We start from the raw sequence: 27,275 nt of genomic DNA on the forward strand, positions 1-27,275 counted from the left end.
GGAGTGATGCTGGAGGTGAAGAACAGGAGGGATGTTGCTCTCTGTTTGGGCACGATCCATTTTAGGCTGTCCCTTGCTCGTGAAACAAGTCGTGTTTGCTGCTGCAGGTCCCGGCTTGCTTCTCATTCAGAAGCCAGCTGATCTGTGGTGCCTGGCACTTGGAGGTACTCAGCCCTCCCAGTATTGCCATTGAAGAGTTGGGGAGTACTGGGTATCCCCATGGGAAGTGTCTTGCCTTTTTTTCCCCCAGTGTAAAGATCCTTTTGATTGCCTAACTTTTCTTTTCCTCTCTCCAAACAGACGGTTGATGATGAAGCAATGGCAGCATAAATGAAGATCAAGTAAGGAAGGCAGAACGATGCCCAAGGGTGGGTGTTCTAAAACACCACAGCCAGAAGACTTCTCTCTCAGCAACGACATGGTGGAGAAACAAACGGGGAAAAAGGTACCGTGTTTGGTTCACTCACCTTCCTTTATGGATGCTGTCTCTGATGCCTTCAATCCATCACAGTATTTCATGTGGCAGGAGGCTGCTGTGGGCTATTATCATTAATCAGATCTGTGTCTGGTATTGGGCCAGCTGATGGGATCCACTTTGTTTCTTGGTTTCTGCCACACTTCCTGGGAAGTGCTGTGGCCGCATAGACCTGACTCGGACTAGCGGTGGGGAGATGCTTTGGAAGAGCCTTTTCTGCAAGCACTGTGCATTTTTAAGGCTCTTTACACTGAAGGACCTGTGGAAGGACCAAGCAGTGCAGTGATGGCTCAGGTGTGTGTGTGCAAGGGAGGAGTTTCTCCTTCTCCTCCTCTGGCTGTAAGTGCCAGGTCTGTGTCAGACTCTGTTGATCTTGCCTCACCCAGAGTCTGGGCTCTGAGCGTGGCCTGACCAGAGACTCAGTGTTAGCTGCTCTGACAAAATTACTGCTTCTGGAGTTTTCTTTGAGGTGTTCAGGTTTTGACAGGGCTTGAGGTGAGGTTACTGAGGTGAAGTCTGAGTTTAAGGATACGTAAGTTCATGCTTCTCTTCATTCCCAGATTCTTGCTTTGCTCCAGGCTTTAACTCTGCCTCCTCTCATTCAGCTTTTTTTCATCCTTCTCAGTATAGGTAGTTTCCAGTAAATAGTTGCTGTGTACAAATGGTACCTTTAAATAAAAATTAAACCCTACATGCACTGTATTCTGCTCAGGAAGCAATCATCATCCACTTCCCTTCATCTTGCTCCAGTTCCTCAGCATTCCCTCAGGAGTTTCTTCCCAGCCCTGGGAGCTGAATATGAGGGTTGCAAGCACCAGTGGTGCTGTGTCTCTTGCTCTGTGATGTTCCCTGCAATCCCACCCATGTTGTTGGTAGTAACTCCTATTGATTGAGGTCATCTTACTGACAACATGAGGAAGATGACAAACAACCAGAGGGAAAATCCCAGGCAGAAATTTGGTTATTGAGCACGCTGGTAGCATCTATTCCCCTTTCTGCATCATGGTGCATGCACAGGTCCAGTTTGGGAGGCAGCGCTCCTGCTCTCGGCACATGCACTTTGCTGTGGCACAGCGTTGGGCTTCCGGGAGCTGGGCAGAAACTGGGAACAGGGATGTTGGAGATGAAGCAGCTGCCCTGTTGTGTCGGGAGATACCAGCATTTACCCTGGCAAATGAGGCCAGCCCAGCAGCGCAGGATATGTAAATACAAGGGTTTTAACTGCGCTGGGTAAGAAGCTTTATGTTGGTGCAGGTGCTTCGGCAGGGAGAGGTTGAGTTATAATGTGAATCAGCTCCCATTTTATTTCATCCACTCGCAGCAGCTTAAAGGCTGCATGTTATTTACAGAGCAGGTTTGTTGAGAGGCGCTGGGGACGCCGGGAGCTGGAGTTGTCTCCCGCTGGCTAAATAAGTAGGACACAAATAATTTTATGCTTCCCACTCAGAGGCATCAGTGCAGACCTGCACCCAGTGGTATTAAGGACAGGGAAGAGCCTTTCTGCTCTCTTCATTCTGGTCTTCTCAATGGAGGAGAAACTCACACACACTTGTCCTTTGGGGACTGAGCTGAGATCCAGCCTGAGCGGCCGAGGGACGTAGTGCAGCAGATCACCCTGTTTCTGGTTGACTCTGAAGTGTGAGCTGGAGCAGTGACTCAGGGTAAAAGCTCGTGGTCATTAGATCTCCTCCTTCCAGAGCTGTTGTACCTGCCTGTCAGGCCAGCCGCTGCTTTTAATCTATCTTGCCTCTGTCAACACTTCCAAAGGCCTGAGCCTGGGACTTGGCATACTCTTGCTGGTGGAGGCTCGCTAGGGAAGGCAGAATGGCTGCGGCAGAGCTGGAGCCGTGCCGCACGGAGGGACTCATGGTGCACAGGTAGAGCATGGCACAGCAGTAGCTGCAGTGCCACTTGTGTGGTTTCCTTTCAGTGCGACCTTAATACCAGAAGTCGTTTTAGCATCACACAGGCTTCATATGTTTGAGCTCTGGGGCTCAGCACTGAAGGCGAGCAGCAGTGCAGGATGCTCGGCGGTCCAGGTGCTGCGGTGCGCTGAGTGCTGCAGGAAACATGAGAGTTCTGCTCCTGAATGCACTAAAGCCAGGCTCTCCGGGAGGGTTTGTGGGCGAGGATGTGAGCTGTTGCTTTTCGGTTGTAGAGCTAATCACAAGAGAGAACTCCTCCTTCCTCTCTACTTCTGCCCTTCTGTAGGAGGGATGCATTAACTAGTGCGATGTTGCTTGTGCCAACGCGCCCATGAAAGCAAAGCGGTTTGAAGACCATGTCTCTGTTCCCCTCCATGGTGACAGTGTTAGAAGCTGTGTCTGCTTTGCTGCTATTGAGCGAGGAGCTGTTTCTCCTGGGGTTAGCAGCGGCAGCGGGGTGGCTGGCCGGGCCCTTGCCAGCCTTATATGGCTGCACAGAGCCTGCCCGGGGCGGGCGCTCCACTCGGGTTGAGTTCAGACTGAAGGGTTTTGTAGAAATGTGCATGCCATATATGCATAATTCTCCTTTCTGGTGTAGATCCACAGATCCCCATACCAGGAGCAGATTACTCATGAGTTAGGCAGAGCAGAGCACAGCAGCAAGAATTATATCAGTTGTCAAAACCATTTCCTGATGTGCCTGGGACCGCTCGCTGCGTGGTTACACGGCGTGTGCAGGGGCTGTGGTGGAGGATTTGTCTCTTTATGGGGAGATGCTCCCGCTTGCATCATCTGAATTGCGTTTTTGCTGCAGTGGTTGAACTGAACGCTGAGCAGAATGGTGCTTGACCCTGCGTTTTGCTTGTAGGAGCTTGCAGAGGTTAAAAAACAGCTTTTGTGCTTTCTCCTCCCTCTTCTCCCAGTTTTGGAAATGGGAACACAGTTGTTATTTCTCTGTTCTTCTTGAAACTTGTCTGGCTGGTAAGGCCTTCCTGTACTGTCCAGATGAGTGCTGGGCTGTGTGTCCAGCACAGAGCCACCCCCCAGGGCACAGAACATGCAAAGCCCTCGGTGACTTCAGAGCCAACCTTTCCATAATGATAAGCAGCCCATAGTCCTTTTGAGTTGCATTTCTTACCAACCTTAGCACCTGAGGCATGCAGGAATCGGGCTTCGACTCCAGCTGTCTCTCAGCTTCAAGTGTTTTATTGCAGCATTGATAATGACATGGATTCAGCCTCCTTGAAACTTTGTGTGCATATCCGTGTGTTGTACTCTGGTTTTGGAAAGGCTGGAAAGGACCCAGATTTAGGCAATGCTGGGGTTTGGTTCCTGTCATGTCCACCATGCTCTCTGGATAAAACAGTGCCCAACCCCTTTCGTACTGGAGGCTGAGGACCTGCCCCTTCTCTGCCCCCATGGCAGAGCCTAGTCATGGAATGATGCACTACTGCCTGTGTTAGTACATGGAAACTCTCACTCTTGCATGTGCCTTTTGCAGCAGGGTTGTGGGTTGTTTTGCTCACAGCAAGAGTTTGGTGTGCCAGCTTGGCATGGCGCATCACCCAGGGGTACAGGCATTGGAGCCCATGGTCCTGGGCTTCTCCTCCCAGGCTCCCGGTGCTAGTTTTGTTCATTGCTGCTTGCTTTTTACTGGCACTGCAAGCTGAAATACTTTCAGCTCATTTTGGAGAACAAAGGGCTTTGGGGATTTCCAGCGCTGGTGATACAAGTCTTTGCATAAGCAGCTGGGATGTGAGTCAGGTTTTTTCAGTGTTGAAGTGTAGGCACTGCTCTGGCACAGCCCTCGGTCATAGGCAGGGGGTTCATGGCTTGTGTGTGGGCACGGATGGATGGAGGGGAGGAGCAGGCTGCAGATGCATGGTCTGTCCTGTAAAGCAAGCTAGGGACTCGCTCAGCTTCCCACTGGAAGTACAGATTTCTTTGCATGGGTTTAAGCGTACAGTTTTGCATGAGAAAGAACATGTTTGGGTTTGCCCTGCAGACCAGCACTGGGGCAGTAAGCTGATCTAGATGGAGTTCTTTGTGAGGCTGAAAAGTGGGTTTTATTCATGTGTGTCATAAATGACCCAAGAAGACTGGTATCAAGGTCTCTCTCTTGCTGATTAGAGATCTTTGTTGTAAAGAGAAGTCAGTGTCACCACAGCACCTCGCATCAGGTAGCTGGTGGGGTCCAGTTTGTTACTGGTTTGAGTTCTTCCCATAGTAAACCTTACTAAGAACATAATGTGACAGCAGGGGGGACTTTTTCCTGAAGTCATGGTTTGCTGTCTCCTTTCCCAAAGCAGCTTTTATTAACACCCACAAACAGAAACTTGGTTCTGTTGCTGAGCTCTCAACAGCACCCTCATTCACCAAAGTCCCTCTTACCCTCGGCAAGAGCTGTCCCAGCCTTTGAAAGACCCAAGCCTGTCTCACGCACAGATGCTGATCCAAGTTTCTCTGCAGTGTCGTTTAATTTGGATTTGTTCCTTTTGTGAAATCTGATTCAGATGAGTTTGAGCTTACTTCAAACATGAGGAGACCTAAAACTGAAACCAGCTTTTACTCGAGAAAAGGATGACAGTCTTCATTACAAAGTTGGAAATAATTAGGGAAGTAAAACTTAAATGAAGACAACGCAAACACATGTTACTGTCAAGAATATGACTCTCCAAGCTGCCTTAATTTCTCTGTGGTGGTTTCACCAACAGCTCCAGGCATCTTCAGCAGGTCGCTGCTTTCTATGGAGGAGCAAAGTTTGGATCTTCCTTGCTCCAATTAGTATAAAAGGTTATCCTTCTGCTACTATACAAATTAATCTTCAAAGCGGTGCTGGGGCTGCTGCCGCTTCCTTCGTTCCTTGGTATTTAATTGTGCTTAACTTACTGGATTAGCAGCTCCAAGCGTTAGGGTGAATGCAAACAGAGCATTGCCTGAGCGTGCCCGACGCTGGGATCCAGGCAGCCATTCCCACTTCCATGCTGGGATCAGTGTCTGGTCTGGGAAGGGGTTTTGCCTAATTCCTCTACTTTTTCTCTCCTCCAACTCAGACCTTTTGGTAACACTGCAGTGATTTTGTACAATAAGTTGCATTTTTACCTGTCCTGCTCTTTTCTTTATTCCGGAGTGCTGAGATCCCACCTGGCATTAATGCAGCAGGAGACTAACCTGGCTTGTACATACAGCCCCTTGTGCCTGCAGGTTCAGAGTTTCACACCACGCAGCCAAATCCTAAGATTAAGGGAATTTTAGAGAAGATATGTTTGAAATAAACTGTCACCCATCATCTTTGCTTTGAAGTGGGGTGCAGGAGCAGGAGCCTTGCCAACTGATGCCCGGAGCTGGGATGCTTGTGGGGCTTTTTGGGCAGCAAAAAAGGCTCAGGACATGATACGATGGGTTTGCTCCAGTTGAAACGTATTTTAAGGTAACAAACGCTGAAAAAATCATGTTGGTTTTTATTTTTGCATGGGGCACAATGAACCTCTTGTTGAAGCTCTCAACGTGAAACTGGTGTCTGGAAGAAGTGGTGGGAGTATAGGAAATCCCACTGCAGGGTGCAGGGGCTCAGCCACGTCCTGCCCGACTGCTGCGAGAGCGGGCAAGGAGTATCCTGCTACTGAAATACTGTGTGGAGCAGCCTGCTCCAAGGGTGTGGGTGAGGAGACTGCAGTACAGCCCATGAGTGCGGGGACGTGTCACTTTTGAAGCATCAGCTCTGACTGGGAGTCTTTTGGGATTGTCTCTTACCAAGGATTGCCACCACTCAGTGCTGGTGAACCTGAGCTGCAGGACATGGCTTTGAAAGGTGCAAATGCACTTCCAGGGCAGGATGAAGTCCCTCTTGATCCCATGGCTCTGTGATAGTGGAGCAGCTTGGATGCAGGTGTACCCTTAGGCACAGGCAGCAGAGGAAGAGGTACACACATGGTAGTCTCTAGTTTCATGCTCGTGTCTGAGGCTCTGATTTTTAAGGGTAAAAATTGTAGGGCTGGTTGTTGTCTTGAAGTGCTGTTGAGTTTTGTGATGGGGCCACATCTCAGCAGTCGATGATGCTTTACCCTGCATCAGCGTGGCCTCAGCACTGATGCAGTGTTAGTGGGGTTCAAGTGTAGTGTTGCTGTTGGAGCTTGCATTAAACTGGGGAGGGAAAGGACAGGCCCACATCCCTGCTTGCAACCAGATGGACCTGGGAGGTGATCCGTGGTCCCTGGCCCGCCTCCCACCTCTTAGCTGCTCCAGACTGCAGCTGGCAATACAAACAGCATTATTTGCTATGGCAAACTATTTCTGCTCACATCAGAAAAAAAAAAAAATAAGACAAAAGCATTTAAATCCAGAGTGTTTAAGTGAAATGCTGGAGTGTTTATTTTGGCTGTGCTGACTCTCCCGTTGCTCTGCTGCCTCCTGTGCCGAGGAAGGGCTGCTCTGGAGCAGGGCTGCCCTTCTTGGGCTCTGAACGTGCCTTGGCTCCCTCCAGCCCCTGTCAGACAGGTTTGTTTCGCTTGCTTTACCAAAAAAGGGATTCCCCAGCCCATTTTCTTAGCCCTGCCTGGTGCGAGGGGCCGAGTGCTGGGTGTGCAGACATGGGGCTGTCACACTGCCCATCGCGAGGAGGGAGCAGACAGAACCTCTCTATCCCAGTAGAGTGTTTCTCTCTAATCTGGGGATGATGTCTGGTTGCCAGACAGAAACTTGGGAAGAGGAAGGAGCAACACACACTGTGACGCCGCAGTCTTGTGACTGCTGGCACAGGAGGCACCTGCCAGGGTGCTGAGCCTGATGCAGACAGCGTGACCGGGCTGCTCTCAGCAAGGGAATTTCTGTTAGATTTGCTCGTCTGAGTTTCCAGCGATGGTCTCGTGTGATTTACTGACTCGAGAGTCTTCAGTTTAACTTCATAGCTAGAGCTCAGGGTCCAGGTTTTGCTGGGTTATTGAAATCAGACAAACAAAGCTGCTTGTTCTGGCCTTGTTGTTAGAGCAGTGGCACAGTGTTTGGTCCAGAAGCACTTGCTTAAAATAATACCACTTCTCGTATGAAGGCTCTGGGGAGACCTTAGAACAGCTCCGGTGCCTAAAGGGGCTGCAGGAAACCTGGAGAGGGGCTTTGGACAAGGGCCTGTAGGGACAGGCCAAGGGGAATGGCTTTAACCTGCCAGAGGGGAGACTGAGATGAGCTCTTAGGCAGAAACTCTTCCCTGTGAGGGTGCTGAGGCGCTGGCACAGGGTGCCCAGAGAAGCTGTGGCTGCCCCATCCCTGGCAGTGTTCAAGGCCAGGTTGGACACAGGGGCTTGGAGCAAGCTGCTCTAGTGGAAGGGGTCCTTGCCCATGGCAGGGCTTGGAGCTGGAGTAGCTTTAAGGTCCTTTCCAACCCAAACCAGTCTGGGGTTCTATACCGATATGAAATCATTACCCTGTCTGTGCAGTGCATTTGGCTGCAGTGCTGGTCCTGTAACAGTCAGTGATGTTCGCAGAGTTACCATCTGCCAGAATATTCTCTGGAATAGCATGTTACCATGTAAGCTCAAGTAGTAATGGCATATTTTTGTGCTAGCAATACTTCAGGTCCCAAGGAGAAGCCATCAGCTCTCCACTTGGAACCAAGGGCTTTAGTATTGTTTTTTTGTGCATCCCACAGAGGTGCTCTGTGTGCTGGGGATCAGGAAACCCTTCCCAAGTGATGGGGGTGGTTGTGTTGGGAATGCTTGGGTTCCCACACCCCAGCCTGCCTTCCCCCTGTGCTCACAGCTTCACACACAAGCATCTGCTCTGTTTTCACATAAATTGGTTGCAGTTTTGGCACCATGCAGCAACCTTGTTCGGCTTTGCTCTTCTCTGGTGGGGCTCTTAGCTTGGTGGATGCTGCTTTTAGCAGGACGCTAAACCCAGATGTTGGAAACCCAAGGTGAAAAGGGAAGGACAAGTGCTGCATGAGGCTGGTGTAGGACATCGGGGGGTTTAGGTGAACACAGTCTGGGGAAGGCTCTTGCTAATCCAGTCCCTTCTTTTTGTAGGATAAAGATAAAGTTTCTCTAACCAAGACTCCGAAGTTGGACCGGAGCGATGGCGGCAAAGAGGTGAAGGAGCGAACGACCAAACGGAAGTTGCCTTTCACTGTTGGAACAAATGGAGATCAAAAAGACTCAGACACAGGTACAGAAATTACATAGTCCACCCTCAAAATGTGGATGTTTGGGCTGGGGGGAACACACAGCATCCAGTGTTTTAACTGGAGCAAGAGATTGGTTTGTGAGGAGGCACTTCTTTTGGCTAGGGGTCCATTCTATTTCTAAGTAGTCTAGTTCATGAACTGTAGCTTAGACAAGGTAATGAACAGTGCTGGGCCTGCTAGTAAGAATGTAGAGGATAAATCAGAGGCTAAACATGAGTACTCTTTAAAAGAAAAACAGGTAGTAAAAACATGAACTTGCATGCATTTGCCTCAAATAAACCTGAGGTATGTGTGTATGTCTGTGTAAATACATCTCTATCCTCTCCAGACATGTTTTGTTGTTTTGGGGCTTTAAACAACAATTATTTCCAGTTGGTGTGTGCACAGGCATTGTCAAACGTGTGTAAATCTGTCTGGAGGCTGTAGTGGTGAGCTGTAGGTGTGACTTCAGTGATGTGGCCTTCTGGGCCTGTTGGCGTGGTTAGATCGGCTCTTTGGGGTTGGTGCAAGTGGTCCTCGTGACCCTGAGGTCATTAAGGTTACCTGTCTGCCCCTGTTCAACCTACTGCCAAGGCTGCTTTGGGGGATGCAGCATGACTGCATCCTCAACACATGCCTTGTTTCTGGGGAGCACTGGTGCTGCTATGGGTGTTTAAGCCGGCTGTGTCATGGTCAGGCAGGTGGCATGTCGGGGAAGAAAAGTGGCTGGGTACACATGGCTCTTGCCCACCACAGCCCCATGTATTTACAGAGATGTTGACCGGGCTGTGTGATTGGTAAGCAGTTGGAAAGAGCTGTAGCAAAGCTTAGACATGAAGCAGATAACGCTGTTTGGTTGTAAGGGGCTTAACTGTAGTTCTGTGGGCAGAGGTTGGCATAGGTTCTCTCTGGAAGTTTCTAGGAAATCTACATTTGGAAATACTTCTGGTCAGGTAAGACTCAGTAACTGTGCAATGATATAAAATGGGCTATGAGCATGTGAGGTGGTCTGTGCTGTGTCAGCCTGCTGGAGCTGTTGACCAGTCTCCTCTGGTTCAGAAGTCAGGAGGGCAGATCTTAACAGGTCAGAGCCACCACAACAGAGCCCAGTTTCCTGAGGCTGGCCCGGCTTTTCTGTGGGTTTCCATGTGCCAAATGATAATTTCCACAGTTGCTGAGCTCCCTGTGGGAGAGAAAGTCTCAAAACATGAATTCATTTCGTTAGGGGACAGTTCGTACCGATGGGCCTTGGCAGGGATGAAGTGTTGGGTTTGCATTTAGGGTGTGTGGATGGGAGCGCATTGGAGAATGAATCAATTTGGGTTTGCAGTGGTGGGAGGAAGGGTGGCCCCTGCCCTTGGGCAGCAGAGGAGGTTACAGCCTGACACGGGTGATCCCTACTTGCTCTCCAAGCATCGTGGTGCTCTTTGGAGCCCTGTGTTCCCAAGCACATTCATCATGCTCTAGTGTCTCACTTGAATATGTCAAGGGGTTTCACCTTTGGAGGGAGGACGGCTGGGGCAAGGCAAAACTGATTAGCTGGAACCATAGCTTTTGCTTTGTCAAGGCTGTTTCTGCCATGTTCAGTAGTTGGTTGTCCAAGCTCGCTTGAGGGCTGTCTGACCCTTGTGACAGCTAAAATGTCATGGTAGGGCTCTACCAGCATGCTTTCCATGACTCCCAGCAGTTAAGAGGGCTCTGGGCTCTGGCTGCAGAGATGTTGGAAATCTTTCTGCTGGCAGCAGCGAGAAGGAAACAGAATTAAAAGGAGAGCAGCAGGGTAGGGGAGCAGAGGAGAAAACTGGGGACAGGCTGTGGCTGCTGCAGGGTGCAGAGGAGCATCCCCACGGCCCCTGATACACCCGTTCGTGTCGGACCTTGCTTTCAGCAGCAGTGGGACTTTGTCTCTTCGGTCTTGTCTTCCTCTTCAGAGCTAATCCTTCCTGGGGAAGCGGGTATGCGAGCATCAGAGCCGAGCCGAGCGCAGCTCCCTCCTGCACACAGGACATTCTGAGGTGGTCATGGTGCTCAAAAACACATTTAAACACAAACTGGGCTCCACAGGCACTGGGAAGGTGTAGGGGAGGCTCTAGCAACCTGTTTGGTGGAGACAGGAGAGGAAGTGACTCAGCCACTGGGGAGGAGATAGCAGCAGGGAGCTGCAGATAAACATGCAGTCAGGCTGAAGCTTAGTAGGAGCCTCTTCCTCTTCTCTGAGATCTTTTACTCCAGGAATCAGATGCTTGAGATGGGAAACGACTTACTGGCACCTTGCTCTCCTCTTCCACCACCCCACTGCAACCATGGGGTGTTTCAGGTCCCTATGTTCCTTGTCCTGGCTCAAGGATGGCTTTTGTTGAGCAGGTAGAAGCATGTTTGCAGTGCAGAAGGCTGCCCCATGCCTATGGGATCGGTGTGCTCATCTAACAACATGGGTCTGACGCTGCACACACTCCTGCTCAAGCATGCGTGGCTGTCAGAGGATGGGCTTTTGTCTCAGACAAAGGGGCTGCAGCAAACCCACCCCGCAGGCCCTGCTCCTTCCCTGGGCAGAACATGAGGATGGATGGGGAGGCTGCTTTTTCCTGGTCGCTTCCTCAACTTTGATTTCATCTCTTGGGAGAAGCAGGATTGCAACATCGGTATTCCAGTTGGGGGGTTGACCTTAGATGATTTATGTAACACAGTTAAGCTGCTGTACACAGGCTCTTGTGTGTGTAAGGGTAGTTTTGCTGGGGTATTCCGCAGCCAAGTGGAACTCAGCTGTGAGGATGTGGGAGCTGAGAGCTAGGAGAGTGCTCTTCTTGCCTGTAGTGGGCTATTTTTTCCCCTCTTCAAATGTTTAAACAATAGTGAATCCTCATCCTGGTTTGTTGCGGTGACTCATTTTCCTTAGCACAGCCTATCTGTTGCCTGTTTTTCTGTCCCTGAATAGCTCTGGCTCAGCTTTGACGTGCGTGCACTCTGTGTGGTGCAAGAAAGCATCTGTCCTGGGTTTGCCTTGCTGTGGAAAGACAGCAAAGCCCACCCTGGCCCGGTGTGGTGTGACAGCCTGTGCTGGGATAGCTGGGATGAGCCCACATGCCTCATGGCCTGTGTTTGCCACCTTGGTGCATAGGTGGCACTGTCCCCTTGCCATCAGGTTGCAAACATTAACCTCCATCTCCTGTGTGCTCAGTACTTACCCTGAGCGCTGGTGCCTTCCATCTCTGGGGTGGCTTTTCCAGCAGCACCCAGGCAGCTGGAGGGCAGTGTGTGTTTGAGGGCAGAGGTTTGTCCCAAACTCATGCTGCAGTGGGGCAGCTCACCCTGCCCTCCTTCCTTCAGCGCTGCTCTTGCAGCCCACTCACAGAGCTAGCTGAGGAGCATGTGCTGCTGGCAGAGTGCTGAGGTGTTCAGAAAGCGAGCAAGTAAGCGATTTCATTCTTGATCTGGTGTTGCTTGCAGCAGCCTGCCGCCAGCCAGCATGCCTTCACTGCGCCCTGATGCTGAGCCAGCTCCCAGCGCCACTCGGGGTTTGTTCCCTTATGGGAGATGGGCTCCGGGAGCCCAGCACTGATGGGGGTGGTTTGGGTGCAGTAGGTTCAGTGCTAAAGCTTTTAAAGTTGTCCCTTTCAGAATGGTTTCTAGAGCAACAATTCTGGCTTTTGGGTTCCTTAAAGTTAACGGAATAAACTGTCTTTAGGAGAAAAAATAGGCGCAAAGCTGTGAGCCTGCAGACCGTGCGTGTTACAGATCCAGTACTGTGGGAGCAGCATCTCTCTGCCTGAGACTTCTCCTCCTTCCTTCTCCTCTCACTCGTGTGGCATCTCCCCACATCTCCAGACGTTGCTGAGAGCCTACGTGCTGCCTGGCAGCTTCCAAACGAGTACATCCAGCTTCTTTCCCAGCAGCTTCTGAGGCTTGGTGCAGCTCCTTGCTTGTGTCCTGGGCTGAAAGCAGGTTAGGCATTTCGTGGTGGTGTTAAGAAGCATCCTGCAGGCCACAGCAGGGAGAAGGGGACCGTGCTGCTGGGAATACACATGCAGGGAGGTGCAGGAGAGGTGTGCTGGGGTGGCTGGCACAGAGATGCTCCTCCTGTATGCTCCTGGGGCACTGGTGCCAGCAGTGCTGAGCCACGGCTGACTCACAGGGCTGACTCAACGGCACCAGACTGCAGCGTGGGGCCGGGTGCTCCCCACCTCCCTGCAGCCCCATGGCTTCACATGAGCAGGTTTCTGACTGGTCCGTGTCATGTACACCCGGTCAGGTAATGCTGCTCGAAGGTCAGCTGTGAAATGCACAGTCTTGGAGCGTAAAAGCCATGATACCCACTCGTCTTGCAGTTTCTTTAGCTGGATGTCACCTGAGTCCCTTGGCTCGAGGTTGAGCTCTAGTTCCCAGACCTTTAGTCATCATCATCATCACCGGGGAGAGTTAGGACTTAATACAAATCTCTGAGCACTGTGAGTTAATTTTGGCCTCTGAGAGCTCTCCCTGGGAGCTGGAATGGTCTGAGCAAGGCTCGGTCACAACTGCAGGTCCACAGCAGTGGAGCAGCTTGGTGCCTGTTACCCCGTTGGGTGCAGAAGGTCTGTCTCGTCTGAGGATTTGCTTGGGAGAAGTAAGGAATACACTGGAGTTTATTTTCCCCTTGCAGGGTTGCTGCTGTATTTTTTTGTGCCTCCAAATCTTCAGGTTCTACTCCTGCTCCTCATCAGGTTTGAGTGAAATCTTGAGGATTGGTTTTGTGTGGGCTTGGTGACAAATCAGTGCATGTAAAAGAGAAGCTTAGTTTAGTCCAGGTCATGTACAAATCCTGCCATTGCCAAATAGCACGCAGGCTTAAATAAACGTACTCTTTAAAGTGGGGCCCTGTAGCCATCCTGTGCTCCTTCTCACAGCTGTGGCCATGCAGAGCTAGTGAAGTGTCTGCTGCTATTGGTCAGTGAGAGCAGCAGATGGGGTACCCAGCCCTCGCCTGGTGCACAACCAAAAACACTTCACTTGTATGAAGTTCCCAAACACAAGAGAAATCCTTATTTTGAAGTGTTTTGTCATGGAGACTTCAATGTCTCTGGCAGCTCTTGAGTTGAGTGTTTTGCAGACCTGAAGTCCCTTGAGGAGGGAACAGGGGGGAGGCAGGAGGGGTTTGAGTGCCTCTGAAAGTGCTGCAGATGGGGATCCATGGTGGGTTAGATGCCCTTTAAATCCCATGGGTGATAACCCGAAAGCTGGAGCCCTCAGGTCCTGCAGTAGTGTTGGGCTGCCTCTTCCTCCATCAGCCCAGCAGCAGCTCATGGCCAAGCAGGAGCCTGGTTCTCCCTGTGCCACCCGAGCGTTGCTGCTTTAGTCCCTGGCTAGGAAGGGAGGGTGATCAGTGTGTGGCTTAGCAGCATTGTGGCTTCAGGTCATGGGATTTCTCAGCATCACTTGATGTTGTTGTTGCCCTAATTGTTTGAGTTGAACCAAATGTCACGCAGGCTGTGCTGGCAGCGATGCTGATGCCGTGCTGGGGCCGGCGGAGGTGGGGGACCCGCCGTGGTGCAGGGCACAGAGCAGGAGGAGGCTCCTGCTCTGGAGATGGAGAGCGGCAGCTTCCCGTGCCGACCGAAATAACAACAGCGTCATCTGCATCTGTTGTGGTCTCGTGGCATTTGATGGTCATCTCAGCCTGGGGAGGCGGGGAGAGGTGGCTAGACTGGATTGAGGGGGTATGGAAAACATGGCCTGAGAGGCCTGCAGCTGAAACGTAAAAGTCCTTAAGCTGTTTCTGCCTCTTGCTTTGATGAAAGAAATAAAAGAAATACTGTGCTTCTAAGTTCTTGAATAGTAAAGTTAGGTGTAAGCTGAGAGTAAGAAGCTGGTGGAACTACTTCATGTCCCCAGCCCTCCTGCCTCCCCCAGCCCCTTGCTCTCTCTTGCTACTCCTCCCAGCTATCCATAATGCTCTGCTGGTGTTTTGGGGGGTGTTGGTGACACCCCAGTCATGTCCGTCCATCCAGCTTCCCTCTGACATGAGATGTCCTGGCAGCTTCCTTGCTCCCACCCCGAGGTCCCTTCCCAGCCAGACAGCAGGTTTGTGAGGTTTGTGTTGCAGTTCCCCCCTATATAATGATATATTTCTTTAGCAAGCGGCCATAAACCCCAGAGATGCCCTTGCCCCTCTGCAGAACACCTGAGCACTGGCCTTGAGGCCCCACTTTGGCACAGAATGGTTTTGCTTTGGGGGGAAGAAGGGAGAGACAAAACCCCAGCCAGCCCTGTGAGCTGGTAAGTGCATGCACACCTCTCCCTGGCTGTAGGGGACTGTCCAGGGCTGATCCCAAGGGCTTGTATACTGCGGGGGAACCAGGGTTAGCGTGAGGATGGTCAACAGAAGCTGGCCTGCAAGCTGAAAACTCATGCTGCTTCGCAGCCTCCTTCATGCTAATCCCCTGAGTGTGTTACGTGACGCTAATTGCTAGGTTAGAAAACGCCTGATGAATCAGATGACCCAAACCCTGCTCCTCTCCCGGAGCTGGCTCTTGGGTTGCCTAATGCCTGAGAGGGGCTTGAGTGCCCCTGCATGGGAACGGGCTCGTTAGTCACAAGTTGGGAGGCTGGCGAGGGAATCCGTGAGAAGCAAATTGCTGGCTTATTAAAAAATGCATCTGCCTCCGAAACTCTTATTTGTGCGCGTTTTCCGTCGCTGGCTGCGCTCGGCTGTGTGCAGCTGGAGGGCTCTAATGGGCTCTGCTGCATTGGGTCTTTCTTTGGTTGTATAATTTCAGTCCTTTTACTAAAATAGTCAAGAAACTGTTCTCACCTAGCAACCAGGGAGAGAGTGAATGTCAGAGCTTCTCCGTTTCTAGCTGGGCTCCATAATGCCAGTACAGTGTGGATAGACTGGCAAACACCAGCCTTCAGATCACCCTTAGAAACTCCCCGTGTGCATCAGCCATCTGGGAAGTGCTGTGTGGAAAAAGCAGGTCGTTTTATGATGGGAGCTGCCATAAATCTCCCTCCTCCCCCCTTCGTCACCTCCTTAACATGCAGAGTGAGAGGTTGCAGTGTGCTGTGTCTCTGTGAACCAAAAATGTATCAATGATGGCTTTTTGCTTCATACAAGAGCTTTTATCAGCTCTGTCTGCAGAGTGTCCTGCCCCCGGCTCCCAGGAGGGGAGGAATGTCAGGAGCCTTCATCCCCATCCACCCTCCTTCATCTCCCTCTGTTTTGTGGGGAATGAAAAGGTTTGGGCCTGAAAACTGGGGTCTCGGAATTATTCATGTTTAACGTGGAGATTTGTTTCTGGTATAAGCCCCTTGGTTCCTCTTGCAGCAGTTTGTTAGCCAGTGGCTGCTCTGGTGAGAAGACACGTTTACATGCATAGATGGTATTGTCTATCCTGCAAATGGAGGGAGCATGCCTGTATTTGGATCACACAGCATTGAACCTCTCTAACAGAATGATGCTTTTAAAGGTACTGCAAACACTGGGGTCCAGTCTGTGGGTTGTCTGTCCCCAGGCTGATGGGGCTCAGTCCCACACAGAGTGACCTGATGTGGTTATAAATGGGCTCATTCCCCTTGCTGACACCTCTGCTCCGCTTCTGAGTGTTGGAGCCGATGTCTTCACCTTCCTTTCAGCTTAGCTGTGCAGGATCAGGCTCTGGCTCTGGTCCCTCTCCCTCCGTCAAATTAGAAAGCAGCTCAGTGCTGTATAGGAGAGGCTCGGGTGCCTTCCTTGCCATTCTGTGGAAGCAGACCCTGCTATAGCTTTTCCTCTCATTTTCCTCTTTGGTTTCCTTTTTGGCACTGTTTTCACTTGGCTGATGAGCCAGACATCATCTCCCATCTGTGCCCCCCAGCCTGTGTGTGTTGCAGGCTCTGCAGCATGTCCGTGCCCTCCTGGTGCAGAGCCTCCCCTGGTCCTCGGGTGCAGCTCTCCAGCCCCAGTGCCGCCTTCCTCTGCTTTTTGGTGGTCTCCATGCAGCCATGCCATCCCCATTCCCCCCTCTTACTCACTGCCTTGTTTTTATCCTGTTCTCTCCACTGCCCTTCTCTTATCTGCCCATGCCATTGTGCTGTTTCCACTGCTCCCATTTCACACCACTGCCATGTTCCTGCAGCGCTGAAGCCTTCCACTCAGCACCATCCTGTACGCTTGTCCTTAAAAGCCTCTTGACGTGGTTGTATCGTGTGCTACAAACCTTTTGGCTCATGATCAGCCTTGTTCAGCACGCGCTGGTCCATGTCTGCAGATGCCCTGCGAGCTCCAGGCTGCCGTGTTCAGGTTAAACCTGCTTTTCTCCTGGTTTGAGCTGACATGCTCCAAAATGTTTTATGCCCTACAACTTCTGCAGTAAAAATGAGTCACTCTTACGCATGCTAGGCTGGGGATGGGGAAAACAGAGGCTTGTGCAGTCTCTCGGGGGTGCAATGCAGTCTCTGTTGCTGTCTGTGCCGGTCTAATTTATTCTCATTGATCTTTTGTTTGTGTGCTTGCTCGGCAAATAAACTGTTTTAAATCCCCACTCACCGGCAAGCCAACAGCCAGCTTCTCTGTGCAACGCTGAGATGTTCAGCGTGAGCTGGTTGGTTTGGAAACGGTATTTTTCCTCGGGGTACCACCTTACGTGCGTGCGTTGTCATGTTGGAACAGCTTAAACAGATGCTTTTTGCATTACAGGGTACAATGTGCTCGTGGGGAGCGAGGAGCCGAGCGGCTCAGCCACAGCTCAGGGTTGGAGCTCCCATTCCCACAACCTGCCAGCATCTCACAGTGCCTGTTCGAGGCAGATTTTCCGTCACCACCCTTTCCTCTGTCCTTCCCTGCCTCTCTCCTCTCTCCCATTTTGGCTTGGGCCTGCTAGAGCCAGCCCAACAGCCCTGAACGCCTCTGTGCCCTGGGACCTCTGCAGAGCTGCTGATGGGCTTCCAGCAGCTCTGGATTTAGTGCCCATTGCAGCAGCACGAGCGTTGCATGACCTGCACTCTAATTTGGGCACAAGAACCACCTGCGGGGCTAATGCCCAAACCTCTTTGTCCTGTGAACCTGCTGCTGTCCTGCCTTTCACAAGCCTCCCAGGTTCAGTGTGATGAAAGGAAGGAGCAGCAGCTCCCGGCTGTGCTGGGCAGCCACAGCTCTGCTCAGATCCTGCTTTTTCCCCTTTAAGCCTGTGCATGCGGTTCCTGCCAGCGTCAGCGTGAGGGAAGAGCCAAGCAGGATCCCCAAATTAAACCACCACAGCGCCAGGCTGAGGCTTTGCTCTGGAGGTTTGCAGAGGGCTGAAGCAAGCAGCAGAAGAGCTACTTTAAAAACAGCTGAGTGGAGATGCACAGGGCATCGCTGGGCTGCTGTCATCTTCCTTCCCATTGGGATCAGTGTGCCCGGTCCAGCCACCATCTCTGGAGATGGGCAGTGAGATAATTCCTCGTCTGCACACCCCCTTGTGCCTCTGGTTTTTGTGCTTACACACAGGGACTGGCATGCATACAGCTTGCTGGAGGGGTTTTAGTGTAAAATAACCTTTATTCCTGATTGCTGAGGCATTTTTTTACCTATTGTGAGTGTTCCTGTTAATTTGTTCCACGTTGCTGCAAGGTGTTCTAAGAGAAACATTTAAGAGGAGAAGGAGCAGCACGCAGGAGCCAGTGGCACCTGAAGCATTGAGCAGAGACCTTTCTGCAGGTGCCCTTTAAAATCTGCTGAAAATCAGATTCTGAGTAAAGTCTTCTGAATTGAAATAAAACACGTTTGCAGCCCCATGGCCCCAGAACCAGAGGGAGGAATCCGTCTCCTGCTGGGCAGGAGGAGACACTGAGGTGTGAAGCACCTTGGTCACGCAGGACTAGATGTGATCCTGTGCAGCACCGGGTGATGCCGCTTTCACACAGGGAAACACACACAATCCCGAGTCCTTGGCTGCCTCACCATAGCCAGGGGGAGCTGGTCACTTCCCATTTATTTATATCTTGTTGATCACCTGGTTTTTAATGTTAAATGTTCTCTGGAGGAGGATGTTCTGTGACTGCAGGATTAATAGAAGTTTAAGGGGGTTTCGAGTGAACTCAGTAATCAATTCTTGCAAATCACAGGCTCATGCTGACAGCCTGCAGCAGCCCAGTAATAGTAAAATGAAAACATTCCCGTTCTAACTGTGGCTCCCTCCACACATGCAGAGCAGCCCTCTCTCTACCACATACAACCCTCGTGCATTGCCCTTACTTCAAAGCCCCTTCCTGTTGGCACTGGCCAAAGTGTGATCCCCCTTCAGCATCCTTGGGTTCCGTGACAAGGCAGGATGCGACCAGGAGCTGCCTGTTGAGCTGAGCAGAGGTGTGTGGATAAGCTGGGCCTGGCTGAGCAGCATTTAACAAGCAGGAGCTCTGGAGCCTAGCGAGGAGCAGCCTGTGCAGATGAGGTATCGCTGTGCTCGGGTGGGTATGCCTGGCTGGACTGGCTGCTGGGCTCCTGGAACTGCCTGGGCTCAGTTGTTTTCTTACCATAAGCACATCGAGTTTGATTTTATTTTAAACCATTAAAAAACTATCCACTTTCCCATGATCTGATTTCATCTTACAGCTCTGTTATAGCTGCCAGGGTGACCGAAATGTGGCTTTGGAGAAGCAGACCAGGGTTCTCATTCAATGCACAGATGTGTTTCCAGGGCTTGTGCTTGAAGAAGGGTGACCTGTGCTGTCTGGTTAGAGAAATTGCCTGGTATGGAGTTACCATTTCTTAAACATACAGGATCCCAGGTGCAGGGGGCAATGGAAATCATCTGCTCTGGGCCAGATCTTTGCAGTGGGAGAGCAGGAGAGGGCAGCAGAGGGTGGCACTTTGGTGCCTGGGGCAGGGTAAAGGGTTTTGGATCTGCCTGCTAAATGGTGACCAAGGGAGTGCAGGAGATGCAAGTGGCATGAGTCGAGCTGGAGCAGTGGAGATGGCCCCACACTTTGCTGCCCTCAAATGCCAGAGACTTTTACTCCACTGGCAGTTTGAATGAGGAAGCCTGTGCTTCAGTACAAAGTCCACTGAGTGAGTTCAGACCCATCTATCACAGTTTCTCCTGACCTGCTGGACTTTGTGTGGAGGCAAAGCAGGCTCTGTCCTGCCAGTGGCCATGTGCCAGAGAACACAATGGATGTCTCAAAACAACAGATAATACCAGATAAGCAGAGCTGGGCTGGAGGGTGCAGGATTTGACTTTCCCAGGCTGCCAGACCCTGCCTTGGCACAGGGCTCGTGGTAGGGAAGAGAATGGATGCAGCTAATCCATAAAGCTTGCATCTGTGTGATCCACTGCATATCCTCTTGGAGGTCTGCATCTTCCCACACACATTTGACTACCAGTTTCAGGGTGCTGGGTGGTTACATGGTGGGGTTTCCTCTCCCTGGCTGCTGGGAGTCACAGCCCGGTTTCTTGAGGAGCATTATCAGACATTTGCTTGTTCACAGACCTATGTGTATTATCCCTCTAAGGCTTTCTAGGGTTTTCAGAATATCTTGAAATAATCAGCATGTTTAGAGTCTAACATTTGAGTAGAAGAGATCCCATGCCTATCCTGCCTCGCTAGAAGACTCGGTGTACCATATCAGCAGTGTAATCAGCCCATGTGAAAGTGCTCCAGGTCACAGTGTTCCTCTTTGAGGAGAGCAGGTACTTGCAGGCTTGCTGTGATAATAACCTCTCAATGCCTCTGTCTCCTGGCAGCATCGTGGTGAGTGCCCATCCCTGCTGGGGCTGACAATAAAGGTTCCTTCCCTGTGAGGGTGTTGAGGCACTGGCACAGGGTGCCCAGAGAAGCTGTGGCTGCCCCATCCCTGGCAGTGTTCAAGGCCAGGTTGGACCCAGGGGCTTGGAGCAAGCTGCTCTAGCACAAGGTGTCCCTGCCTGTGGCAGGGATTGGAACTGGATGAGCTTTAGGGACCCTTCCAACACAAACCAGTCTGTGACTCTGTGAGCCAGTGGCTGGTGGCTGTGCAAAACTCATTTTCAGTAAAAAGATGTTTACTTCGTGCTTCAAAGTCACAGGCAGGATTTGTTCTGTTGAAAAGCACAGGTGGTCAGTTGGAGGACAGAGTCTCTATTTATTTCCCTGTTTAGTAGGGTTGAACAGCTTGTCTCTGCAGTCTTCATTACATCAAGGATGCAGTGAGGTGTTTTACTGCTCAGGTTTCTTGAACAGCATCAAGCCATCCTTGACTCAAACTGGTGTTTGAGCGTGTGATGTGAGGACAAGCTGCCATTCACCTGGGTTTGATAACTGCTGTAGCTGTGGCTGCTCAGAATGTTGGTACCAGCCCTGCAGTCAGGTGGCTCTAAACAAACCGTATCAGTGCTCAGAAATAGACATGATCAAAGTTGGATTTTCCACTTACATGCACCGTATCTTCCTTATGCTTCTTTGTGGGTTTAGGACAGTTGCCTAGTAGGAGGGATGCAGCTTGGCTGCTGACAAGGAATTGCCATGCTGCTCTGCAGATAATTCTGTCTCTTGCTTGGCTGGCTTCTTGAAAGAAAACTTAACTTTTCTTTCTTGATGGTGGTACCTTGAAACTTTGCTGAATGCACCCCTTCCTCAGGACTCACAACCTGGAGAGGGGCCTGGGACAAGGGCCTGTAGGTGCAGGCCAAGGGGAATGGCTTTAACCTGCCCGAGGGGAGACTGAGATGAGCTCTTAGGCAGAAGCTCTTCCCTGTGAGGGTTGTGATTCTATGGCTGTGGCATGGCTGTGGCTCTGTGGACCTGCTGGAGAGGAGGATGAAGCAGAACTTATGCTTTCACCTGACAGCATCAACAAAGAAAACAAACAAACCAGAAGCACAGAGGAAGGGCTGCTGACTCTCCTTGAATGGGAAAGGGATCAATACTTGCACAAAGACAGGAAAATACTCAAGACAAGGCTGTATTAGTACCAGACTTCTCACTGATGTTGGATGCCTGAGCTGGGCATGGGGAGGGATGCAGCAAGTTGCACAGTGCAGGGTCCACTTCTCACCAGCTTGCAGCAGGCTGCTGCTGCGTGGCTCCTGAGAGCAAAGCTGGAGGTGCAGGGTGAAGCTGGGGTTTGTCTCATCCCTGTGCATATGGCATTCCAGCAGCAAATTCCAGCTCCAGAGGAGGCCACGCACAGCCCATCGGTGGGAGCTGCCTTTGTAGCTGGCTGATTTAGGAGGCTGAGGGTCAGGCTGGGATTTGGGGGATGACAAGCCAGGCACAGGAGTTTCTTCCTGCCCTCCTTTTCGGCATTTTCTTAAGAGGCATGCAGGAATATATATGGCTAAGAAGTCATCTGCCTGACCTGCAGGTGTGTGCTCTGCACTGGGGAGGAGAGGACCAGCCTGGTGCTCCCAGGGGCAGTGCACCCGTTTGATGATAACGAAGGGATGAGATGGTAACGTTTCCAAGCTGTCAGCCTGTGTCTTGCTAGCACTTTTTGTTGAGGCTTTTAGGTGCCTCCAGTTCAGTCCACGTTGTGGTGGTGCAAGACTGCATACACTCCTCAAAGCACCATGGCATGAAATGGAGGCTCCTAGAAGCAAGATGGAAGGTACAGACCACAAAGGACCTGCTTCCCCCCTCTTGTACTGTTCTTTGATGGTGGGGGGAGAAATAGTAGAAGCCTATACTGGGAGACACTGTCAGAAGAGCTGGTGGGCAGCAGGAGCAGTGTGTGTCCCAGCTGCCCTGGGTGCTGGTGCTCCCACTGCAGGGATGCATACTTCACCACAGGCTTTTCCATTTGTGAGGTACAGAATTGGATTGAAGAGCTGTTAGCACCGCTCAGAAGCAAACATGGCTTTGAGTTCCAGCAGCATTCACAGCTTGTGTTTCTGTGTCTCCACAGAAAAGCAGGGTCCCGAGCGGAAGAGGATTAAAAAGGAACCCGCCACCAGAAAGCCTGGCTTGCTCTTCGGAATGGGCCTTTCGGGGATACGGGCAGGATATCCACTGTCCGAGCGCCAGCAAGTTGCTCTCCTTATGCAGATGACAGCAGAAGAGTCTGCAAACAGCCCAGGTAAGGTCCAGAGGGTGGGTTTGCTCAGTGTGGTTAAGGGAGCTCCTTGAAGGCAGCAGGGATGAGCTGTAACCCCCTGGCAGCTCATCCCTGAGGATGCTCCATGAGGTCTCCCTGCTCACAGTGCCAAAGGTGAGATGTGGCAGTGGGGCAGCAGGATACCTGCTCCCGCTGCAGGCACTGCTGTAGGTTCACATGTGGCTGCTGCTGCCCTTCCTCCTTCTAGCATAAGGCAGTAGCAGACGTCCTGTGGGCCAAATCCAGGCCACCACTGAGCCTGCCCTGGCTGCTTCACTGCAGCTTCGGTTCCGCGGCAGCTCCTTCGTGCTAGACCTTCACGTTTTCCACTGGCTCTGGGGCTAACTCAGTAAAGGAACATTGTGAATAATGTTAGAATATCTTCCTCTGTGGGTTTTTTTAAGGTTTCTTCCTGTGGAGAGGGATAGGATGTGTAACCACTGCAACTGTAACGTGAGATGTGGAGCATCTGGAACGTGTTTACCATGGATTTTGTATTTTAGTCATTTTTATCTGCTTCATACATGACCCCCCGGGGTTTTTAGAGGCACTGTGCTGTCTGTATGAGCACATCTGCACCCTACACACAGATGTTGCAGCTCTAGCCACATATTTTGTTTCTTCTTAACACGGATCTAGCTGCTTATGTTGCTGTTATTTGGGGTGAGGAAAAGGGGAGGCAGAAAAGCTTCGTAGTCTTCAGAGCATTCAGATGTTCTCTCAGGAAATGTGCAGCCTCCTCCCAGAGCTGTCAGACCTCATGTATTACAGGCAGCTTCCCTTAGGAAATGAGGTTTTAGGGTAAGGAGCTGCATTATCTGCTTCCAAATCCTGGGATTGCCTACAGTCTTTGCAAGGACTGCAGTTCTCTCCAGTGGACTTTGGCAGCCTGCAATTAATATCTGCATTATGCATACACAGGCTTTCCTCTGTCTTCACAGCGACTTCAGAGGTGCAGTTGCCTCTCATGCCTTATGGTGAGCGTTTTAGGGAGAGGCAAGGTGAAACGCGTTGCAAGAGCTCCCTCTAAGGGATTTTTAGGCTTCCTTTGAGTTGTGGTTCTTCACTCTTGTTTCTTTTCTCCGTGCAGTTGACACAACACCAAAGCATCCCTCTCAGTCTACAGTTTGTCAGAAGGGAACTCCTAACTCTGCCTCCAAAACCAAAGATAAAGTAAATAAGAGAAACGAGCGAGGAGAGACTCGGCTGCATCGAGCTGCCATCCGAGGAGATGCCCGGCGCATCAAGGAGCTCATAATCGAGGGTGCAGATGTCAATGTGAAAGACTTCGCAGGTAACCAGCCTGCTGGCAGCACTGCAGGGAACCTGTCAGCACTGGCAGCTGAACCTTTTCCCAGCCTGGTTGACTGTTCTACCTCTAAGAACGTCTCCCACTAGAGAAAGAAGTTTCTTTATAATGTGGGTTTGTGACTTGTAAATAGGGGCTTAACCAAAAATTGTTTGTCCTTTGGGGAGGAAAAAAATCTTGCAGTCGTCTAAAAACAAAACAACAAAACCCTACGTCAAGTCTGTCAAAGTAATAAATCCCTGAAAAGCATCAGTTCCCTTGTTGTAGTCTGGGAGCTGAATTCCCAGGCTATGCTATTGGTCTGAACATGGTCCTGCTCAGGGCAGTGATGCTGTGCTGGGCTAGATCCATAGCCATCTCTGGGGCTGCTGCAGCTACACACTGTTATACTGTGACAAGGACCCTCTTCTCCATTTTCTTGTGTCCTTCCAAGAGGGTGTATTCTTGGAAGTCTGGAGGGGAATTCACAAAGGGAAGTGGGCTGGTTTAGCTCTTTTTTTACTTAAAATACAAGAAGTCATGTGCACAAAAATACTGACAAGAGTGGGTTTGTAAAGTCATTGCTCCAGGGTTGAGTGGCTGATGCCTACAGCTTTTTGGGGTTGTTTTTAAGTACCAAATATTGGGGTCAGGCTCCCAGCTGCACCAGCCCAGTGTCTTGAGTTAGAGGAGACATTGACCATCCTGACGCTCAGGAGCCTCACCACCTCCTTCTCCTCCTCAGTGGGGCCACCAAGCTCCTGCTTCTGGTGTTCGGAATGGGGAAGGGAGTCTGGGATGGGAACAGCCCCAAGTCCTATGGTGAGAAGGCAGCCATGAGGTGGCGAGCAGTGCTGTTGGTGCACACCCGTGCCAGTGATGGGGCTGAATTAGCCCTTCTTCCAGCACATCCCAGAGCTTCACTTTGCTCTTTGCTGTTCTCTTTGCACGATTTTGGAGCTATAAATAAATCTGCATGTTCCTCTGCCTGTATGATTAATACCAGTGCTAGGCTGAAGTATCAGTTGTGATTAATTCTGGTCACAGGTGCTCCTTCTTAATGCTCCAAGTGAAGTTAATGGAACGAGCTCCCACGATGCTATCAGCAAAACACCGAAGGAACCAAGCACATTTGCTGGGAAACTTCAGAACAATTTCTGCTTAAAAATAGTCTGTTTGAACATGATAAAATATTTCATTCCGTGTTCCTTGGAGGTTTGTTTGAGAACCTGAGCCACTGTTACTGTGGAGGCATGCTGTTTGGTTTCTCGCCGAGGCAGGGGCCTGTTTTGCAGCTGCAATGGCTGCTTGCTTTGGAGAGTACACAGAAAATATTTGTGAGATCTGTGTAGGGAAGCCATGTCTGTATCTCAGGGCTCATCCTGATATGGGCAGCAGTGTTTTGCCCTTATGGAGGAGCTGGAAGAGGAAAGGATTTGAGGCCTTGGTGATGGCTTTCACCCAGCATCAGTAATTCTCCTTATTTCCTACATAAACCTTTGCCTTTTCATTTCCCGGGGCTGTGTCCGTTCTGATAGATTATCTAACTATCTAGATTTGTGTAGCACATTTCATGACCAGAGGGAAAAGCAGGATTGATTCAGCTACCACCTGGCTGGAGTAACAAAGGCAGAGCTGCAGGTTTCTTCGTGCTGTGCCATGGGGAGCCAGGCAAACAAGCCCATCACGTTGGCCATCAGAGGAACAGACCCCTTGACACATTCACACCCGCAGCGTGAGATTTTCACCACCCCTAACTTTCTCCATGAAGGTGATGTCCATGTTCTGAGTGTCCCTTTGCTTGCAGGCTGGACAGCATTGCACGAGGCTTGCAACCGGGGTTATTATGATGTTGCAAAGCAGTTGCTTGCTGCGGGCGCTGAAGTCAACACAAAGGGGTTGGATGATGACACCCCACTGCACGATGCAGCCAACAACGGGCACTTCAAGGTTGGTTTTTGCTGGACTCCGTAGCTCTGTTTTTAATAACTTTTTTTCTAACTCATGCCTTAAGCAGCTGACTGTGCAAAATCAGAGATTCTGTTTATTTTAAGTGTTCAAGGCCAGTTGGACAGTTTTTTGAGCCACCTGGTCTAGTGGGAGATGTCCTTGTCTGTGGCAGGGGAGTTGGAACTAGGTGATCTCTAAGGTCCCTTCCAACTTAAAATATTCTAGGATTCTGTGATTTTATTATCATTTGCTGCTGATAGTAGTGGACAGGAATTTCCCTGCCCTGGTGCTGGTTTTGTGTTTTACTTTTGCTGTTCCTCTATTTCAGGGGATAAAATGTCATGTTCTTTTCCCTTCTTTCCTCTCAAGTTGGTTCATGTTGCTGTTTTTTGTCTTTATTACTGAAGACTGTTTGTACCTTAAGGCATGTTCTGACAACAGACTGCTTGAGGACATCCCCCTTTTAGTTCTGTACGAAAGTTGTACAAAAAGCCTGGAATCAAAATGTCATGAGTGACTTCAAGTCTCAATTTCTGTTTTCAGGTGGTGAAATTGTTGTTACATTATGGAGGGAATCCTCATCAAAGCAACAGGAAGGGCGAGACACCTTTAAAAGTAGCCAATTCTCCCACCATGGTGAATCTGCTCTTGGGAAAGACCACATACCCCTCTAGCGAAGAGAGCTCGACAGGTGAGATTGACTTTTATGTGAACATAGGAGTGATGGTTGTGGCCTGCAGCTGTCTGTTAATACAGAGACCTTAAGAGGACAGTGAAGTTAGACTCATGTCAGAATACCTGCACGCTGCTGCCACGGTCAGGAGTCCATCTGTAGCTGTAACCCAAATTCAGACAACATAACCACCCGCTTTAGCTCCGGGAGCTCTAGCTGTTTGCCCTGGAAGCCTACGTTGAGATGACTTGCCTGGTACAATCGAGATGTAGGATTGGAAGCCAATTGCAGGTAAATGGATGTCTTACCTTTACAATATGGGAACTAGTCATAGAATCGTAGACTCATAGAATGGTTAGGGTTGGAAAGGACCTTAAGATCATCCAGTTCCACCCCCCCTGCCATGGGCAGGGACACCTCACACTAAACCATGGCACCCAAGGCTCTGTCCAACCTGGCCTTGAACACTGCCAGGGATGGAGCATTCACAACCTCCCTGGGCAACCCATTCCAGTGCCTCACCACCCTAACAGGAAAGAACCTCCTCCTTACATCCAATCTAAACTTCCCCTGTTTAAGTTTTAACCCGTTACCCCTTGTCCTGTCACTACAGTCCCTAATGAAGAGTCCCTCTCCAGCATCCCTACAGGCCCCCTTCAGATACTGGAAGGCTGCTATGAGGTCTCCACGCAGCCTCCTCTTCTCCAGGCTGAACAGCCCCAACTTTCTCAGCCTATCTTCATACAGGAGGTGCTCCAGTCCCTGATCATCCTCGTGGCCTCATCTGGACTTGTTCCAACAG

General features: G+C 50.7%; 1 protein-coding gene across 4 annotated transcripts in view; it reads left to right on the top strand.

Annotated features, from left to right (window-relative positions):
• The window catches only part of ANKRD11 (ankyrin repeat domain containing 11), a 145,920-nt gene that overhangs the window by 103,067 nt on the left and 15,578 nt on the right, over positions 1-27,275 (top strand). For 3 of the 4 annotated variants that reach the window (XM_057409727.1, XM_057409735.1, XM_057409746.1), the window contains 6 exons: positions 301-445; positions 8,421-8,559; positions 22,374-22,544; positions 23,653-23,856; positions 25,658-25,800; positions 26,344-26,491. In XM_057409727.1, coding sequence (XP_057265710.1) covers positions 359-445; positions 8,421-8,559; positions 22,374-22,544; positions 23,653-23,856; positions 25,658-25,800; positions 26,344-26,491 — 892 coding nt within the window. In that variant the 5' untranslated portion in view covers positions 301-358. Of the gene's footprint in view, positions 1-300; positions 446-8,420; positions 8,560-21,973; positions 22,077-22,373; positions 22,545-23,652; positions 23,857-25,657; positions 25,801-26,343; positions 26,492-27,275 lie in introns of those variants that run through there. The other variant, XM_057409757.1, reaches the window with a different exon arrangement.

Source organism: Pezoporus wallicus, unplaced genomic scaffold (genome assembly GCF_028554395.1).
Source record: "Pezoporus wallicus isolate ANWC-B61680 ecotype Strahan unplaced genomic scaffold, APGP_CSIRO_Pwel_v1 contig_8436, whole genome shotgun sequence".
NCBI lineage: Eukaryota > Metazoa > Chordata > Aves > Psittaciformes > Psittacidae > Pezoporus > Pezoporus wallicus.